The sequence below is a fragment of the Bubalus kerabau genome, chromosome 3 (assembly GCF_029407905.1).
Source record: "Bubalus kerabau isolate K-KA32 ecotype Philippines breed swamp buffalo chromosome 3, PCC_UOA_SB_1v2, whole genome shotgun sequence".
NCBI classification, from domain to species: domain Eukaryota; kingdom Metazoa; phylum Chordata; class Mammalia; order Artiodactyla; family Bovidae; genus Bubalus; species Bubalus kerabau.
The window spans coordinates 174,918,136-174,938,034 of NC_073626.1; the positions used below are offsets into that span (position 1 = coordinate 174,918,136).

At 35.7% G+C, this 19,899-nt stretch overlaps 2 protein-coding genes across 7 annotated transcripts in view; one reads left to right on the plus strand and one right to left on the minus strand.

Moving 5' to 3' along the window:
* ZBTB8OS (zinc finger and BTB domain containing 8 opposite strand) overlaps positions 1-19,899 on the plus strand; it is a 305,810-nt gene that overhangs the window by 133,126 nt on the left and 152,785 nt on the right. The gene's annotated exons all lie outside the window — the stretch shown is intronic.
* The window catches only part of S100PBP (S100P binding protein), a 34,770-nt gene that overhangs the window by 11,577 nt on the left and 3,294 nt on the right, over positions 1-19,899 (minus strand). For 3 of the 6 annotated variants that reach the window (XM_055573789.1, XM_055573790.1, XM_055573792.1), the window contains 4 exons: positions 17,510-17,626; positions 15,945-16,795; positions 15,415-15,503; positions 13,936-14,039 (listed from right to left, as the gene is read on the minus strand). In XM_055573789.1, the coding sequence (XP_055429764.1) occupies positions 13,936-14,039; positions 15,415-15,503; positions 15,945-16,793 (1,042 nt within the window). In that variant the 5' untranslated portion in view covers positions 16,794-16,795; positions 17,510-17,626. Of the gene's footprint in view, positions 1-13,935; positions 14,040-15,414; positions 15,504-15,944; positions 16,796-17,509; positions 17,627-19,899 lie in introns of those variants that run through there. The other 3 variants (XM_055573794.1, XM_055573793.1, XM_055573788.1) reach the window with 2 other exon arrangements.

Here is a 19,899-nt window from a genome sequence, read left to right on the forward strand (position 1 = left end):
ATGGCAGGCAGATTCTTTACCATCTGAGCCACTAGGGAAGCTTAACAGTATAAGTGGTAAACTATTTGAAGGTAGAGTGATTAAAGATCTGTACTGTAATCTATAGAGCAACAGTTCTCAAAGTATGTCCCATGGTCCCCAGGAGTTCTCAGTACTCTTCAAAGCCTTCACAAGATCAAAACTATTTTTGTAACAATACTAAAATGTTATTTGCTTTTACTACTTGTTACTTACCAGTGTACTGGGGAGTTTTCAAGAGGCTACATGACATGATATGGAACCCAGAACCACATATGAGAATCTGGTAGTTTTCTATTAAGCCAGATATTAAATGTAATCATTGCATTCTTCTCCCTAAAATTTTTTTAAAATTCTTTTTATTTATTTAATGAATTTATTTGGCTGTACCAGGTCTTAGTTGTGGCATATGGGGTCTTAGTTCCCTGACCAGGGACTGAACCCAGGCCCCCTGCACTGGGAGCATGGAGTCTTTTTAGTCACTAGACCACCAGGAAAGTCCCAAAATTTTGGCTTTGTTTTGAAAATTACAGTTATTTCTAATAAAAACACTATGTTAACATGCAATGAATGTTACCTTAAAATATATGAATAAATATTTTAATAATTTACCAGTTATCTGGTTGCGTAAAGATAGATATAATGCACACAAACACACACTTTGGGACCCTCAATTTTTAAGAGTATGAATAATCTGTAAAACTGCAAATGAGTCCTGAGACCAAAAACTTTGAAAACTATTATCCTAGAACCACCACTGAAAATAAAACAAAGAGGTATAGGTAGTAAGTCAAGCATGGAGATAAGAGAAAATACTTAAAAATACTCAAAAAAAGCAGGAAAAGATGAAAGAAGAAACAACTGGTAGACAAACAGAAAACAAGTGATAAATGTTAGATTTAAATCCAACCATGCTGATAATTATATTAAATATAACTGAAATAACACCTGAATTAAAAGACAGATTGTGAGACGACTAGGGGAAAAAAGCAAGACCTAACTATATGCTGTCTATAAAACAGCCATTTTAAACACAAAGATATAGCTAGGTTAAAAGGATGAAAAAAAAACATACCATGCAAACACTAGTCAAAAGAAAGCTCAAATGGCAATATTAATATTAGACAAATAAGACTCCAAAACAAGAAATATTACTAAGAGTATAGAGAGTTCATAATGATAAAGGAGTCGATTTTATGTCAATATTATGTCACAAGGACATAATATTCCTAAACATATTATGCATCAAATTGCAGAGTTTCAAAATACATGAGGCAAAAATGACAGAACTGAAAAGAGGAATAAAAACATCTTCAACTAGGGCTAGAGATATGAACACTTCTTTTTTAATAAAAAAAATCTGTAAGGATATAGAATTGAACACCACTATCAACCACCAAAACCTCATTGAAATTTATAGAACACTTTACCAAAATCAGAATATACATTTTCAAGTACACATGGAACATTCATCAAGATAGACCATATGCTGGCCTATAAAGTAAGCCACAGTTTATTTAAAAGGACTGAAATCACACCAAGTATATTCTCTAACCATAAGAGAATTAAACTAGAAATAATAGGAAGATAGCTGAAAATTCCTAAATATTTGGAAATAAAGCAACACACTTCAAGAAATCACAAAGGAAATTAGAAATTGCTTTGAAGGAAATGAAAATGAACACACATCAAATTTGTGAGATGCACCTAAGTAGCACTTAAGAGGGAAATCTGAGACTTTAAATGCTTACAGGAGTTAGAAGGTCTCAAATCAGTGCTCTAAGTTTCCACAATAAAAGCTACAGAACAAGAGCAAATTAAACCCAAAGTAAATGGAAAAGAGTGAAGAAGAAAAAGATGAAGTGAAAAGTGAAGAAAAGAAAATAGCCAAAAATAATATAGAAATATGAAACTAAAGACTTACTTTTTGGGAAAAAATCAAATTAATAAAGCTTTAACTAGATTTAAGGAAAAAAATGACAAATTACCGATATTAGAAATTAAATAGTGAACATCACTACAGATCCTACAGTAAAGAAATAATAAGGAAATATTAAGAATAATTTTATGCCAATAAAGTAATCAACTTAGATAAAATGGACAAATTCCTTGTAAGAGACAAATTACTAAAATGGACTCAAGATGATAAAGAAATCCTGAAAAGCCCTATATCTACTATTAATACATCTGTAGTTAGAAACCCTGCCAAAAAGAAAACTCCAGGCTTTATGAGTCAATTCTACCAAACATATAAAGGAAGAAACAATACCAAATCCTGCAACAAACTGAGAAACTGAGAAGAAAACAATTCCCAACTAATTTTATGAAGCCAGCATCACCATGATACTTGAACCAGAAGAGGACAATACATACAAGAAAAATTAAAGACCAATATTCCTTATGAACAAGACAAAAAAAAAAACAACCTAAAAAGACTAGCATATTGACTAAAGATAATTCACCAAGACCTAGTGAGATTATCCCAGGAATGCAAGTTGGTCTAACAGACAAAAAAAGGTCAATAAATGTAATACACATTACAGAAAAAAAGGAGAAACACCACGACTCAAATAAAATTCATTCGACAAAGTTCACTTATTCATGATAAAAACTCCCACCAAACTACTAATAAAAAGGGAACTTCCTTACCTGATAAAGAGCATCTATGATAAAGCTATATCTAATGTATCATACTTAATGTACTAGAGGTCCTAAAGGTCCTAAAAATGTACTAATGTATGATAAAGGTGCTATCAGGCAAGAAATAAAAAGCTTACAGATCAGAAAGGAAGGAATAAACTGTCCTTATTTGCAGATAAGGTCATGTTAACATAGTCTAAGGAGTCTATTAAAAAGTTACTAGAAGTTAACAGAAAAATTTAGCATGGTTGTAGGATGTTAAGTTCAACATAAAAAATCAATTGTAAAAAAAACCAACACAACCATCTCATCCTCTGTCATCCCCTTCTCCCAGAAAAGCCAAATAAATAAACACTAAATATATATATATATAGTTTGTATATGCTAGCAATGACCAGCTAGAAATTGAAATTTTATCAGTTACAATACCATAAAAAGCATAAATGCTTATGAATTAATTTAACAAAGTATGTACAAGACCTGCACAAAAAACTGCTAAGAAATTAAACACAGAAATAAATGGAGATATATCCTCATCCATGATCCTCATCATGGATTGGAAGCCTCAAAATCATTATAATATCAACTTTCCCCAAACTGCTCTACAGATGCAACATAATCCCAATGAAATACCCAACAGGTATTTTTTTTTTTACACAAAGTGACATGCTAAAACTGATTCTTTAAAATTATGGAAATCCAAAGGACCAAACAATTTTAAGACTTACTGTCAAGTTATACTAATATTGACATAAGAAAAGATTCATGTACCAATGGAACAGAACAGACAATTCAGAAATAAACCCATGGAAAATATAATCTTTTTAATGTTAGAACTAGATACTCATATTTAAAAACAAAACAATCACAACAAAAAGCCTAAGACTTTGCCTTACAAAAGCCATAAAATAGTATAATCACTTTGGAAAACAGTTTGGAAGTTTCTTATAGAGTTAAAAAAAAGACAGATATTAAATGACTCAGTAATTCCACTAATTATTTACCTTAGAGAAATGAACACGTTAACACAAAAATCCCATATATGTATGCTCATAGATGCTTTATTCATAATAACAAAAAACTAGAAACAGAAATGTCTATCAACAAATGACTAAACTGTGGTATATTTATACAAGGAAAAATTCAGCAGTGAAAAACTACTGATATAGACAACAATATGGAGTCATTTGTTGTTGTTTTTAAAAAACTATTTCAAGTAAAAAACCAAACACAAGAGCACATATTGCATGATTCCATTTATATGAAATCCTGCCGCTGCTGCTGCTAAGTCGCTTCAGTTGTGTCCGACTCTGTGCAGCCCCATAGATGGAAGCCCACCAGGCTCCCCCGTCCCTGGGATTCTCCAGGTAAGAACACTGGAGTGGGTTGTCATTTCCTTCTCCAATGCATGAAAGTGAAAAGTGAAGTCACTCAGTCGTGTCTGACTCCTAGCAACCCCATGGACTGCAGCCTACCAGGCTCCTCCGTCCATGGGATTTTCCAGGCAAGAGTACTGGAGTGGGTTGCCATTGCCTTCTCCGATATGAAATCCTAGAAAAGACAAATCTAGTCTACAGTGACCAAAAACAAATTAGTGCTTTCCCAGAGCTGGAGTTGGGGCAGGGACAGACTGACTGGGATGGAGCACAAGGGACATTTTTAGGGTGATGGGAATCTTTTATCAACTGTGATTGCTATGATGATCTCACAAGTACATAAAACTGTTAAAACTCACCAAAGTGTACACTTAAAATGGGCTCATTTTATTGCATTAAAACATACTACAATAAAGTTGATTTAAAAAAAGTTAAGGCTTATTTCCAGATAAACATACCAGGTTGGTATGAGTTTATCTCCTCTTGCCCCTAACATCCTTCACTAAATTAGAAATGAAAGGTCTGAAATCAATGATCTTAGCAACCATCTAAAGAAAACTAGAAAAAGAAAGCAAATGAAACTCAAAGTAATCAGAAAAAAGGAAGCAATAAATATCTATCAGAATAGAAATTAGTAAAACAAAAAAATAGAAAAAAAATCAATGAAAAGGCTGTTTTTAAAAAATAAAAAAAAGGAGAGAATAATACTGTTTATAAAGTTTTAAACCAGACTGATTAGAAGACAGAAAACACAAATGATCAATACTAAAAATGGGAAAGATATCACTAGATAACATATAAAAGGCTTATAAGGGAATATTATTAACTGTGAGCCAATGAATTTAACAACTTAAATGAAATAAATTCCTTGAAAGATTACCCAAGTTCACCCCAAAAGGGATACCAGTTTTTCTATACAAATTCTTCCAGAGAATTCTCAATTCATTCTGTTAGGCCAACATTACTTTGCTACCAAGACCATACAAAGAGATTATAAAGAAAGTGCAGACCACATCCCTTGTGAAGATAGACTCATAACAAAATTCATGACAAAATTTTAGCAAATCAACCCAATGCTATTATTAGAAAGATAATACTTTAAGACCAAGTACAGAATGCATAAGACCAGGAATGCATGATTGGTTTAACAATGGAAAATCAAAGAATATAATTCTCTTACATTGTATGATTATCTCAATAGATGCAGAGAAAGTATTTAATAAAACCCAATGCCCATTTTTAATAAGACCTCTCAACAGATCTTAAATATGAGGGAACATTCTCAAGTTGATAAAGGGTATTAAAAGAAACATAAAGCTAACATAATAGTTAATGGTGAAATACTAAACATTTTCCTCTTAAGAGCAGCAGCAAATTACTTGTATTACTTGTATTCAGCACTGTACTGGAGGTTCTAGCCAGCCTAATAAGTCCAAGAAAAATAAACAGCATCCAAATTGGAAATGAACAAATAAAATGTATTTATTTGCTAATGACATGATTACATATGTAGAAGCTGATGGAATCTACAAAATAGGTATCAAACCTAATAAATCAATTTAGCAAGATTGTCGGAGAAGGCAATGGCACCCCACTCCAGTACTCTTGCCTAGAAAATCCCATGGACGGAGGAGCCTGGAAGGCTGCAGTCCATGGGGTCTCGAAGAGTCGGACATGACTGAGTGACTTCCCTTTCACTTTTCACTCTCATGCATTGGAGAAGGAAATGGCAACCCGCTCCAGTGTTCTTGCCTGGAGAATCCCAGGGACGGGGGAGCCTGGTGGGGTGCCGTCTATGGGGTCGCATGGAGTCAGACACGACTGAAGCAACTTAGCAGCAGCAAGGTTGTAGAATATAAGATCAATGTACAAAAATCAATTGAATTTCCATATACTGCTGCTGCTGCTAAGTCGCTTCAGTCATGTCCAACTCTGTGCGACCCCATAGACGGCAGCCCACCAGGCTCCTCTGTCCCTGGGATTCTCCAGGCAAGAACACTGGAGCGGGTTGCCATTTCCTTCTCCAATGGATGAAAATGAAAAGCGAAAGTGAAGTCGCTCAGTCGTGTCTGACCCTCAGCGACCCCATGGACTGCAGCCTTCCAGGTTCCTCCGTCCATGGGATTTTCCAGGCAAGAGTACTGGAGTGGGGTGCCACTGCCTTCTCCGTTCCATATACTAGCAATGAATAAATCTTGGTAAAGATGGTAGCAACTGCAATTCATACACTGGGTATGTGAAGTGGTACAACTGCTCTGGAAAATAGTTTGGTAGGTTCTCAACAAGTTAAACATATCTACCATATGACCCTGTCATTGACAGTATATCCATACAAAGATTTGTACATGAAAATTTATAACAGCTTTATTAAATAGCCAAAAACTGGAAACAATCCAAATGCCCATCAACAGATGAATGGATGGATACACAAACTGTGGTATAGCTATTCAGGGAATACTACTCAGCAATAAAAAGGAATAAACTACCAAGAATATAATGAATTTCAAAATAATTACTTTTTAAGAAAGAAGCTATGCTCAAAGAAGTGCATAAAATGACAGCAAACCAGTGATGGCCTGGGGAGTGGAAGGAACAAGAAAAGACAGAAAGGGAAGAATTACAAAGGGGCACAAAGAAATTTTGGGGTGTTACAGTAGTTTTATTTTGGTTGCAGTTAGTTTCAGGGTGTTTACATATGTCAAAATTTAACAAATTGTATTTAAATTTGTACAGTTTATTGTATTTCATCAATTATCACTCAAAAGAGAAAAAATATCTGGAGATAAATTCATAAAATAAGAATATTCTAAGAAAAAAGGAAAGAAAAACAGGAAAGAATTCTTGGAAATCACAAATGTGAATGTAAAAATAAAGAAGTCAATACAAGAATAGAAAATATCCCAGAAAATATTAACAGAAAAAGAGACAGGTAGAAAAAAGGAAAGAAAAGATAAGAGACATAGAAGATCAGTTCCTGGAAGTTCAATATCTAACTATTAGGAATTTCTTAGAGAACAGATTATACAAAGAAGAAACAATTATCAAAGAAATATAAGAACTTCTCAGAATTGAGAAATACATATCCAAATTAAAAAGGCCCACTGAGTGTCTATAAAGTACAAAGAATGGAAGAAAGAAGAAAAATAGCTACATGGACTTCCCTGGTGGTCCAGTGGGTTAAGACTCCGTGCTCCCAATTCAGGAGGCCTGGGGTTCAATCCTGGTCAGGGAACCAGATCTCACATGATACAACTAAGCATTCCCATGCGCCAACTAAAGAATCCCACATGCTGCAACTAGAAAGATCCCACATGCCACAACAAAGATCTTGCATGCCACAACTAAGACCTGACACAGCCAAATAAAGAAATACTTTAAAAAAAAAATGTTAAAAAAAAAAACTGCACCAAGATATCTCAATAATGAGTATAAATTATCAGATACAGTGGATAGAAAAGACTCTAAAAATTTTCAGAGAGAAAAAACAGGTCACATACAAAGAAATAAAAATTAAACTGAGGGACTCCCCTGGTGGTCCAGTGGTTGGAAATCTGCCTTTCAATGCAGGGGATGAGGGTTCGATCCCTGGTTCAGGAACTAAGATCCCACATGCCCAGGGTTACTGAGCCCCCAAGCTCTAGAGCCTGCAGGCCACAACTAGAGAGAAGCCCACGCCCACAACAAAAGATCCCACAAGCTAAAACTAAGACCTATTGTAGCCAAAAACAAATAAATGAATATTTTTTAAAAATTAAACTGAAACCAGATTTCTTAACAGCAACACTGGATGTATGCCTTCAAATTTCTAAGCAAAAATGACTTTTCAATTTAGAATTCTCTATCAAACCATCAATCAAATATGAGGACAAAGACATTTTCAGATATGAAGGAGTGCCACAAATTTATTTCCTATATGCCCTTACTTAGAAATTTTCAAAAAAGAAAAAAGAAATTCTCAAATGTGCTTCACTAAGACAAAGATCAAGAAAGAGGAAGAAATGGAATTTAGAAAACAGGATTTAACTCAAAAGGGCAGTAAAGGAAAACACTAAGATGACAGCTCTGCAGCAGCCTAGAGAACAAGCAGTACAGATTAGAGCAGGAGGACAGAGGCTCGAGGGAGAACGTCTCCAAAAGATAATTAAAAAGGGATTGATAATTATTGGGTATATCTGAGCATTTCCAGGGGAAGAAGTAAGTGTGAAAGACAGTCGCTCAGTTGTGTCTGATTCTTTGCGACCCCATGCACTATAGTCCGCCAGGCTCCTCTGTCCATGGAATTCTCCAGACAAGAGTACTGGCGTGGATTGCCATTTCCTTCTCTAAGGGGAAGAAAGGGGAATACTAATAATATAAGTTGTACTTGTAAAAAAAAAAATAAACTCATTTGTAATTTTTAAAAAGTGAGCTAATTAACAACTCGAGGAAAAACAAATAAATTCAAGAAAGAAAAATGAAGCCATAGTACTATACCACTTGGCTTTGCAGTATACAGTATTTACTTAGTTGTAATACAAATAATGAATACTGATTTAAGAATCATTAGGAAAGCTACCACAGAAAACAGAAAATAACAAGCATTGGTGGGGATGTAGAAAAGCTGGAACTCATGTGCATTGTTGGTGAGATTCCAAAATACTATCGTACAATCACTGTGTTAAACACTATGGAAGTAAAAAATTAGAAACAGAACTACCATATGACCCAGCAACCCCACTTCTGGGGACATATCCAAAAGAACTGAAAGCAGGGTCTCAAAGAGGTATGCACACCCATGTCCATAAGCAGCACTATTCACAATAGCCAAGAGTGGAAGCAATCCAAATGTCCACAAAAGGGGGAATGGATAAACAAAATGTGGTATATTTTATACACACAATGGAATATTATTCATCCATAAGGAAGGAAATTCTGGAACATGCTATACCACAGATGAACCTTGAGGACATTGCTATGCTATGCTAAGTCACTTCAGTCGTGTCCGACTCTGTGCGACCCCATAGACGGCACCCCACCAGGCTCCTCTGTCCCTGGGATTCTCCAGGCAAGAACACTGGAGCGGGTTGCCATTTCCTTCTCCAATGCATGAAAGTGAAAAGTGAAAGTGAAGTCGCTCAGTCGTGTCCGACTCTTAGCAACCCCATGGATTGCAGCGTAACAGGCTTCTCCGTCCATGGGATTTTCCAGGCAAGAGTACTGGAGTGGGGTGCCACATTATAATAAGTCAAATAAACCAGTCACAAAAAGTCCAGTATGGTATGATTCTATAAAGAATTAAAATTCATAGAAACAAAATGGTTACTAGGGGCTTTGGAGGAGTGTTGGGGGAAGTTAGTTATTTTTTAATGGGTACAGAGTTTAAGATTTGCAAGACAGAAATGTTTTAGAGATTTGTTTCACAACAATGTGAATAAACCACACTACTAAACTGCGCACTTAAAAATGGCTAAAGATGATAAATTTCACGTTTTGTTGTTGTTCAGTCACTAAGCCATGTTCTACTCTTATGTTACTTTAAAAAAAAAAAAAAAAATCACAATTAAAAAAAAAGACTTACGGGGTCATGTCAGAAGACATAAGAGCTCACTTAAAGATTTCTCATTAGTCAAAAGCGGAACAAATTAAGCAACAAAAAGGGTCATGACTACAACTGATTAGAAGATACTGATTTTTTTAAAAAACCATAATAGTGATACTAAAAAAAACATTAAATTCTTCATACAAGAATTAACAACTAGTAATTCTAGAAGAAATGATGTATTTAGAAAACAAACATTTCCTATGCAACTCTCTGTATAGTAGCTAATTCAGACAGAGATCACCAATGAATGTTCAAACCATTAGATGAATAACAGTTGTGCAAGGATTTTCAAATGGTACCAAAGCATCACCCCCAGATAATTTACTAATTACAAAGGGGAAAATGTACCTTCAAATGGAAAGATGTAGCACTGAACATTTAACAAAGTGATCAAACTTAGCATCTCTATCAGTGGACCAATCTGTCATTAGATGGTGCCTCCTTACTTGATACAGGATGTATACACAACGGTATCTATGAATTATTCCAGCTTATTTTAAATGCTTAATCTGAATCTAATCCCTCCTCTAGGCCCAACTTCCAGTTTACAGGAAATACAGTGGATGGAGGAACAAGTTAAACAACACCACAAGAAAACAATCAGACACAATTCAGAAGGAGGGACAATCTACAAAACAAGTGACCTAGATTATGAGAGACTACGGAGACAATAACCAAACACATGATCCTTGATTAGATCCTGCTTGAACACTTTACAAGACATTTTTGGGAAAACTGGATGGAATACAGACTAGATATTAGATAATTTTAAGGAATCATGATTAAATATAAATTACCAGAAAACATGTGAAAATGTTTAACCTCACTAATTATTAGAACAAAATGTTAAAATTTACTCTTAAATTGGTGGCAAAAATTAATACTAGTTTTTGGGGCAGGACAATCTGGTAACATTTAACAAAAGTTTTAAAAATGTTTATATACTTTACCCAGCAATTCCACTTCTAGGCATTCATCCTATAGAAATAAGAGTTGTACATAAACATTTATGAACCAGAATGTTCACTGCAGCATTACTAATGAAAATGGACATAACCTAATTTATCAAGATGGAATAATAAATTATAACCTAATTTATCAAGATGGAATAATAAATTATATGATTCTTTTAATCATTAAAAACACTTTGAGATATTTAATATGGAAAGGTCCTAAAATATATTAAGTAAATGGAAGAGAGTAGTTATTTTTTGTGATCCTAGAGGGCAGAACTAGGAACTACCACTGGAAATTATGAGGAAGCACAAGTTGGCCAATGTAAGGACTAATTTTCTAACAATTAGAATTTTCTGAAAAGCATCTGAAAAAGAATGAATATATGCACATGTATAACTAAATCACTTTGCTGTACACCTGAAACTAACACAACATTGTATATCACATTAAATAAAAAAGAATTTTCCAAGCAATAAACGGCCTGCTTCATGAGGTAACGAGTTCTGCACTATTAGATGCTAAGCAAAGGCTTAATAATCTTTTTTGGCAAAGATACATGCCATAGATTTACATGGTAGGAGATTAAGGAGAAGATCTTACTGGTACTTTCCAACTCTAAGAATTTATAATCCAATATAAAGTTATCTGTTAGGGGATGACAGAAAGGAAGTGGTAGGTATTTCTCTGTAAATGCTATTAATGACCCACGTGGCACTAAACTAAAGAGATTATACCTATAATAATGGAGTTGAAGGATGATTTAATTATTATATTCTGTATCAGTAATATACAAATTACTGATAAACTGAAAAAGATGATTTAACCTAATGCAGAGGGTTCAAATTGAACTGATAGGAACTAATTTTGAATCTGCCCCCTATTATTTCTCTGTGTCTAATAAGGAGCCTGCAGAGTTAAACTCTTCCAAGGTAAACAGCACTAAACATCTCAAAAAGGACAGGAGGTGCTCTGCTCCTCTTTGCTTCCGGCTGTCCAGAAATTCATATATAAAGAAAGGAGAGAAAGAATATGCCCATATCCCCCCTGCAATATGATATATAAAATCTTTAAATTTTTGAGATGTGGAAAGTGACACAGAATTTAGAATCACACTGGGTTTCTGGAAGGCAGAAGAAAACACTTGAGGCCTATGAAGATTTTAGAGTAGCTGGTAATGTTGAAAATTCTTAGATGTCAAAAAAGAAATTCCCTAAAAGATGCACTTAAAAAAACAAACAAACACCTTTTATCATGGAAAATTTCAAATATACACAAAAGTAGAGAATAGCATATAATAAGCACCCTCACCCTCAATGACTCAGTCATTGAGCTTCATTTATCAACATTTTTGTAAAGCTGTTTTCTCTAATTTTTCAGATTGTTTTTTATATTGTTTTGTTTTTAGATTTAAAAACAAATACCTGACATCACATTATTTTACCTATAAAAATTTTCAGTATGAAAAGACACAATTTCTTGCTAATAATACTAAATAGTCAATAAACTTGCTATGGCAATATACTGTTCTATGTATTAAACCACCACTTACACGTATAATTTTCATGTCAATTAGGCTTCACTGTTATCTTCATCTTATAAATGAGAAAACGGAGTTTTTACTGGCTCAAGGTCACAAAGTCAATAAAGCAGTGGTGCTAGGGTATGAACCCAGATGTTAACTCTAGACCAGACTTTGTTCTCCCAACCATTAAAGCAACTGACTTTTCTCTTAGTTATTCTAGTTGTTCCTTATATAGATTGTTGTGATAAAATGGAAGAAGGATTGCTGAATGAGGAAGAGATTGGGAAAGATACAGTAATATGAGCAGCTACTCACTGCTCTTCCCATGAAATTTTCTTTTTAAATGCCCCAAATGAGAAAGGAAAATGTGACTGGATATGATCATTGTCAACTACCTAAGATATAAAAGAAAGACAGTCACCTTACAGAGGGGAGGAACGATCAAGTCTCTTCCACAAAGGTTGAATATAGATGAACTACTTTTAATCTACCCCTTTAATGACAGCAGGGGTGGGGTGATGGGGATGGGGGTGGGGATGTCTCTCGTTTCACACATCCTTTTAGTTCAAGCAAAGGGATCTCACAAGTGGAGGGCCAAGCAATCAGTACAAGTGTACTTAATCGCTTAATGAAATCTGAGGAAAAACATAAAAGAACCTGGAGTAAAAATTCTTCTGGCTGATATCTCAGAGTTCTCAACCTTTAGCTCATAGCCTTATAAAACAAAAAAGAAAAAACTACCCAGTAATTCAAGATTTGTCAAAGAAAGGAGAGTTCTCCTTGGATCTTTGGCCAAAAAATCCTTCTAAAATCCTCCCTACTGATTTACAATAGATCTTAGAGTAACTGAACTAAATTATCTTCTGTATGGAGGCTGCTTAGGACATCCTTCTTTACCAAACACAAACTCCTTCCCTGTTCCTACTGCACTGCATTCATAGTTCTATTAGAACACTAACCAATATTGCAGGATAATTATGTTTTCTTTCTCTGGACTATCAATTTCCAGAGTCCAAGACCCACCTTACTCTTTACATTTTCAATCCCTTACCTCCAAACTGAGCACTACCGAAAGTACCTGAGAAAACTGTGCTGAATGAATAGAGAAAGAAGCTAAGATGATAGAATATGAACTGATCTTTCTGAGAAGCAATTCTTTCATCAGATTTTCTAACCTCCATACCTTCAGTATAATTTACAAGCTTCCCTTTAGGAGTCTTCCCATCAACTAATAGTTTAGGATGAACAAAAACATGAACTGTAGTCTCCTGAGGCCTGGAGAAAGAATCTAGCCATTTTGGTTTGCAACAGCTTTTAACTGACTAGGAAAAACTCAGACTGAAGATTCTGAACAGCAGTCAATCCTTCCAAGAGCTTTTATTCAGATGCCAAGATGCAAGATGGTATCCGAAATACCTGCTTTTTACTTTTAAAGGCTGAAGGCAACAGGGATAAAAATTTCAAAAAAAAAAAACAAACAAAAAACCCCAGTGATTACTAAGCAGTGCCTGGTTGTCATTTCTACTATTTTTCAGACCAAAAAAATCTGAAGCAAAAAAAATCCCAGACAAAAAATGTCTGGTTATAGACCTCAACCATGAGGGAGACTCTTTTCATGTACTGGTATGAGTCGCCTTGGATGCCTCTCTAATACTAGTTAGCCAAACAAGTTTGAGGATAATCTGGTTAGGCAATCCCTTAAAGTGAAAACCTTTGGATAAGGAAATTACCTTTCTCACCAACTTACAAAAATTCAAGATGATCTCCCAGTTTAAGCTATATCACACTGGAATAAAAAAGTCTCATATTTTTTACAGGCCATTCTTTGGTTACCATGTTACCTTGGTTTGAATCCACTGGGTCTTCTATATGAGCAATGACATTCCTGAGATAACTTTGCTTCTGCTTTTCTAGGTCTGACGGTGAAAATGTCGGAACATTAGTCCTTTAACAAAGCAAACCAGGAGGAAAAACAATCGGTTAGAACCATGAGTATAGTGCTTTGTACAGAGAAGTCATATACTGTTGATGGGTTGTGTGTGCTTAGTTGCTCCATTGTGTCCAACTCTGCAACGCCATGGACTGTAGCCCACCAGGCTCCTTTGTCCATGGGGATTCTTGAGGCAAGAATACTGGAGTGGGTTGCCATGCCCGCCTCCAGGGGATCTTCCCAAACCAAGGATCAAACCCAGGCCTCTGCATTGCATGTGGATTCTTTACCATCTGAGCCACCAAGGAAGCGATGGATTAGAACAACTAACTCTCAAAACACTAAGATGAAATGACAAAAGATAGTGTTAGTCACGTAATGCAAAGCTGCAATCAAGCACAGAGCTGAGGAAAAAAGATACAACCTCCTGTTAACAAGGTATAGCAAAGTGAAGACTACCTATTCCACAGAGAGAGAAAGCATTTCGAGAAATTCAAGGTTAGTAAGGAAATAACTAACTTCATAGAGCCACACAAAAATTGAGTAAGATAAAGACCAAAAAGAATCAGCTAGATCTGGCAATCTTTGCTCATGCTGATCACACTGTACTGAGTGTCTGTGGATGAGATCGTGAATTTATTACTGCTCCAAGTAGCCTGATTTGTGTACCTTGGTATAATTTTCATTGTATGCAATTCACAAAGTTCCTTGAAGTAACCCAAACAAAACAAAGAGAAAAAAACCCAGAAAACTGGGATTAGGGGGTTATAGTCAATTTTAGCCTTATCTGTACTACTGAAAAAATTTAATATCTGTAATCAAATTTAAAAAAAAAATCTCACTGTAAGGAAGTACATATGACACAACCTAAAAAATAGCTTTGCTAATTGAAAAGGCCCATGTAGAGATACTGCCATCTCCTGGCAACAAGAGAATAGACTGAAAAGGTAACCCAAATCTGCAACCTCTATAAAATTTTTTCACCAAGGACAGATATATGCAAGTTGGGAGAAATGTTTAAATGACTTTCTATAGATATATCTTAACATTTTTGTTAAAATTATTCTAACTTCCTATGCCTGTGACCAGGCTTCCCCACACATATGAAAAGAAATCTTACATTTATACAGTGCTTTCACTAAAGTCTTTTTCTTTCTTAAAAATAACCCTATGAGGCAGCAGAGAAGGCATCATTAGCCTCATTTTATTGACCAAAAAACTGAGGTCATTTGATTTGTCCAAGGTCACATAGTTATTGGTAGTTCCAGAACTTCAAGTATGCTTACTCGCGGCGCAGGGCTTTTTTTCCCACACTAAGGAGAAACTCAGGAGAGGAAGAAAGCAACTGAATTGAACCAACAAAAAACAGAATATTTCACTATATCCTTACCTCGTCTTGGCTTGCAGAACAGGAATGACTTTACCTAGTCTTTTTTCATGGACCTTTAGCTTCCCAGAATCCTTGTCAAGAATATCCTGCTTTTTTCAGAGCAGAAGGAATGAAGAAGGAAAGATGGCCTTAGTTATAAGAAAATAACTGAAAATAGCACTTATGGAAATATTCTTGAACTAAAGGTTATACAAGCATACTTGTGAACTTTACTGTACCAGGTACTAACACAGGTGCTTTAAATGAGATAATGATAGTAATCTCAAGAAAAAAAGTAGAATAGTAAAATCATCATCTTATTCAATAAATGGTTAATTTTATATAAGTTACTATGATTATTTTATTAATTTTCAATATACTATAAAGTACTACTTACTCCAATTTATAGATAAGAAATTGTGAGGAAACAAAGAAGCTAAATAATTTGCCTAGGGACACAGTGCTAGTTAGGCTTCAAACCCCAATTTATCTGAATACAAAGCTCTGTTACATAGTTTCATTCCTCTCTTCACCTTGAAAAACATACTTACCTTGCTGGATGAACTGGAAACTGGTAACTTCATTTCAAAACTTGATTTATATGATCCATTTCTCCGGGATGACCCTGTATTAGGAGTCTCTGAATGGTCCAAGATCTGAGAGAATACAGGCGTAGGTTTCTTACTGTCGGACATATTTTTATCAGAGACAGTATGCTGAAAATTACTGTTTGAAGAAGGGAGTGGGGGCCCATCAGAGGCAGAGTTATCGGGGCTGATCCCTTCAGATTCTGTGCAAAGTGTGCTCTCGTTTGGGCTAAGATCATCTTCTCTCATCTCTTCCCCAAGGGAGGAGGGTTTTTCAGTAACTCTGGATGTAACTTTGGACATGTAAGTCTTGTCCTTATCAAGTACAACATCACAAACTGTTGGATCAAATGGTGCAACTGTAACTTTTATAAGATTCTTTTCTAGTGCAAAGCGTCTGTTCAACGGTTTAGTAGGAGTTGGTCCATGACCAACTGATGTAGTTAGTTGAGGTAGTTTGAATGTGTCAGGGGTCTCAGCTTCTGGTCCCATGTTGTACGGTGAATCTTTCTCTTGGGGAGTGTCAAGTGGAATTTGACTCCCTTTCTCTCCCTTCTCAACATTCCTGCTGTCATCACTAGGCAACCCTCCTCCCCAAGGAAAGTGCTCATTTGATAGGTCATCATCCTTCAAGAGTTCCTGAATCTGTTCCTCTGTGAAACTGAAATGGCCATCATCTTCTCCATCAGATAGCTCCAGCAAGGAGTCATCCAATTCATCCTCATCCAAGGAACTCCAAGAAAAAGGAGCATTGTCTTTAGGCAAGAGAGAGGTACCAGAAGACTGTTCAGAGGGCACTAGTGAGCACATCATATCTGGAGAAATAAGAGGCAGTTTCACTGAGAACAGGAAATACCCTTTTATCAACTCCAATCTGCTTTAGAGAGTTATGGTGTCTTAGTATTTCAGATTCTTTGCACTATGATTTGTAACATGAGAAAGTTTTAAGATGTTTAACTTTACCAGAATCATGGAAATAGGTATCAGAACAATGAGATTTTTTTTTTCCTAGCAAAGTGGCAAAAATTAAAATGACACGATAATCTATTTTGGTGAGAATGTGAGAAACAAGGATTCTCACATACTATCAGTGAGAGTGTAAGTCAGTACAATATTTTGTAGAGAGTAATTTGGCCATAGCATCTGACTCAGCAATTTCACTTCTGGAAATTTACCTTGCAGAAATACCTGTACAAAGGCACACAGATACAGTTACAAAGGTGTTCAAAGCAGCATTATTCAGAACATCCAAATATTGGAAACAACCTAGATGTCCATCCCCAGACTGTTCACTAAAATCATGGTGCATTCATCTTATGGAATACTTTACAATTATTTAAAAACAATGAAGTGGATCTGTATGTACTATCACTGGAATAATATCTATAACATACAACAAAACAAATACATACATATAAAATGTTTGGATTTTCACAGTGTATACTTTTTAGAAAACACACGTATTACTTTTGAAATTTAAAAAGAAACAACTTTATGCATACAAGAAGAAAAAAAATTGTCTTTCATACTGTGTGGAGCTGCTGGTGTGATCTCTGCCTTTGCCACGAGACCAAATGGAAAAAGGGTTCAGCTCCTGCTAGCTGTTCCTTTCGGGAGACTTGTCAAAATGATTGACTCCCACCTTCCTGCAGGCACAAAGAAAATTAGAGGATCTTCTCATCACTTTCAACTCTGCTAATTACAAAGTCACCTGCATTATGCTTTAAGGCGCTCATCTATTAATTTCGATCTTGATAATTTTTAAAATACCACTAAGTTGGATTCTGAGTCAAGAACATCAAAGAAAAATCTTTAGAGGAAAAATTATGCAACTTAAGGCACTAGTTTTCTTCCTCCCAACAATTTATACTTTCTTAAGAATATCATTCACTCTAGTAGGATGAACATGGTCTTGAGAGTCTAAAGACCTAAGCTAAAAAAAATAAAATAAATAAAATAAAGACCTAGGCTACAGTCCTGGTTCTGTCACTAACTAGTTGTGATAATTTGGGCAAACCATTTAACCAGGGACTTGTTTCCTCATTTAAAAAATATAGAAGGGACAGAGAACTGGGATTAGGTGATGTCTAAGATTCCACCAAGATCCAAAAGTTGTAGTCATGACCATACATACAAAAACCTCATTTTCAATACATACATAAACACAAAGAACAGGTCTAGAAAAACACAACACAAAATTGATGATTATAATAACCTGCAGGGGCATCAAGAGAGGGACAAGGGGAGACTTCACTATTTTACTTGATATTTATATATACTTGTGTAATTAAAAATTAGGTCTTAAGTAGCTAATGATGGACCTGATTTCTCATTATTTTCTACATGGCAAAAGTGATATAAAATTTGGAAAATTCTTATAGCCTTTTAACTGTAAATTCTTCCCCACTCCACTTCCCTCTCTAAATTTTAGTTTTGGCTCATGCATTCTTTCAGAAAACATTTTCTGAGCTACTATCAACACACATGACTGAGCTAGATAGTACGTCTCTATATGATTTCTAATAAAGATATGGATTCCACCCTCAAGGAATGTATAATCTTCTAATAGAGACAACACTCAAGTTACGCACCAATATGAGAAAACACAAAATGGTTTAGGCAATAAAGCACTAGAGAACTACCTGAAGTAATGTATGTTAACTAAACTCATTGTTGGAATCATCTTGCATTATAGGCGTATGTCAAGTCATGTTGTAAACCTTAAACCAATACAATGTTAGTCAGTCGTCTCCGACTCTTTGCAACGACTCTTTGCAACTCCATGGATTGTAGCCCACCAGGCTCCTCTGTCCATGGGATTCTCCAGGCAAGAATACCGGAGTGGGTTTACATTTCCTTCTCCAGGGGATCTTCCCAAACCAGGGATCGAACCTGGGTCTCCTGCATTACAGGCACGAGTCTTTACCGACTGATCCACCAGGGAAGCCCCAAACTAATACACTGTTATATGGGAATTATATCTCAATAAAATAGGGGAAAATTAAAAAAAAAAAAAAAAAAAAGCCTTGCTCATCTTAGAAATGAGATAAATGGGACAAAAAGGGAAAAACTATTAAGCACCCATACTATAAACTACGCACTGTGAGACACATTTTACAACTCTAACTCATGTAACTCTGTAACACAGGTCTTATCAAAGAAACTAAACTGTTATAGTTAAACTTAAGAATTGCTATGACTTTTTATCTCATTTTACCAATTTTTTAGCAATCGTGGAAGAGTTCTAGGCACCAGGCTTCCCAGGTGGCCCTAGGGGTAAAGAATCTGCCTGCCTATGCAGGAGATGCAAGAGAGAGATGCTGGTTGGATCCCTGAGTCAGGAAAATCCCCTGGCGTAGGAAATGGGAACCCACTCCAGTATTCTTGACTGGGAAATCTCATGAAGAGAGGAGCCTGGCGGGCTATAGGCCATGGGGCCACAAACAGCTGGACACAGTTGAGTGACTGAACACACACTCTAGGCACTGAAGCAGGTGTCTCTATGAAGAAAAAAGTAATTTTTCTGCCCAGTGACTGGGTTATAAAGTTATTTCTTTAGGCAGCAATAGAAAAAAGGTTTACTTTTGAAAAATGTTTCCTTTACTTAATAAAGTTTGTGTTTATCAAGCACAAGTATGACAGACACTGGGGTTAAGTAGCCATTTTCTGAGAAGTCACTACCACCACTCTCCTACTCCTTCCAAAAGTCTAGTCCTGGGAGTTCCCAGGCAGTCCAGTCAGGTAAGGATTCTGTGCTTCCACTGCAGGGGGCTTCCACTGCAGAGGGCTTCCACTGGAGGGAGCATGGGATCCCACACATTGTGCGATGCAGCCAAAAAGAGCAAAAAACAAAGGGTCTAGTCCAAGCACTTGCTTAACCAAATGAAGAATTCGGTACATTTTCACTCTTGGGAAACTA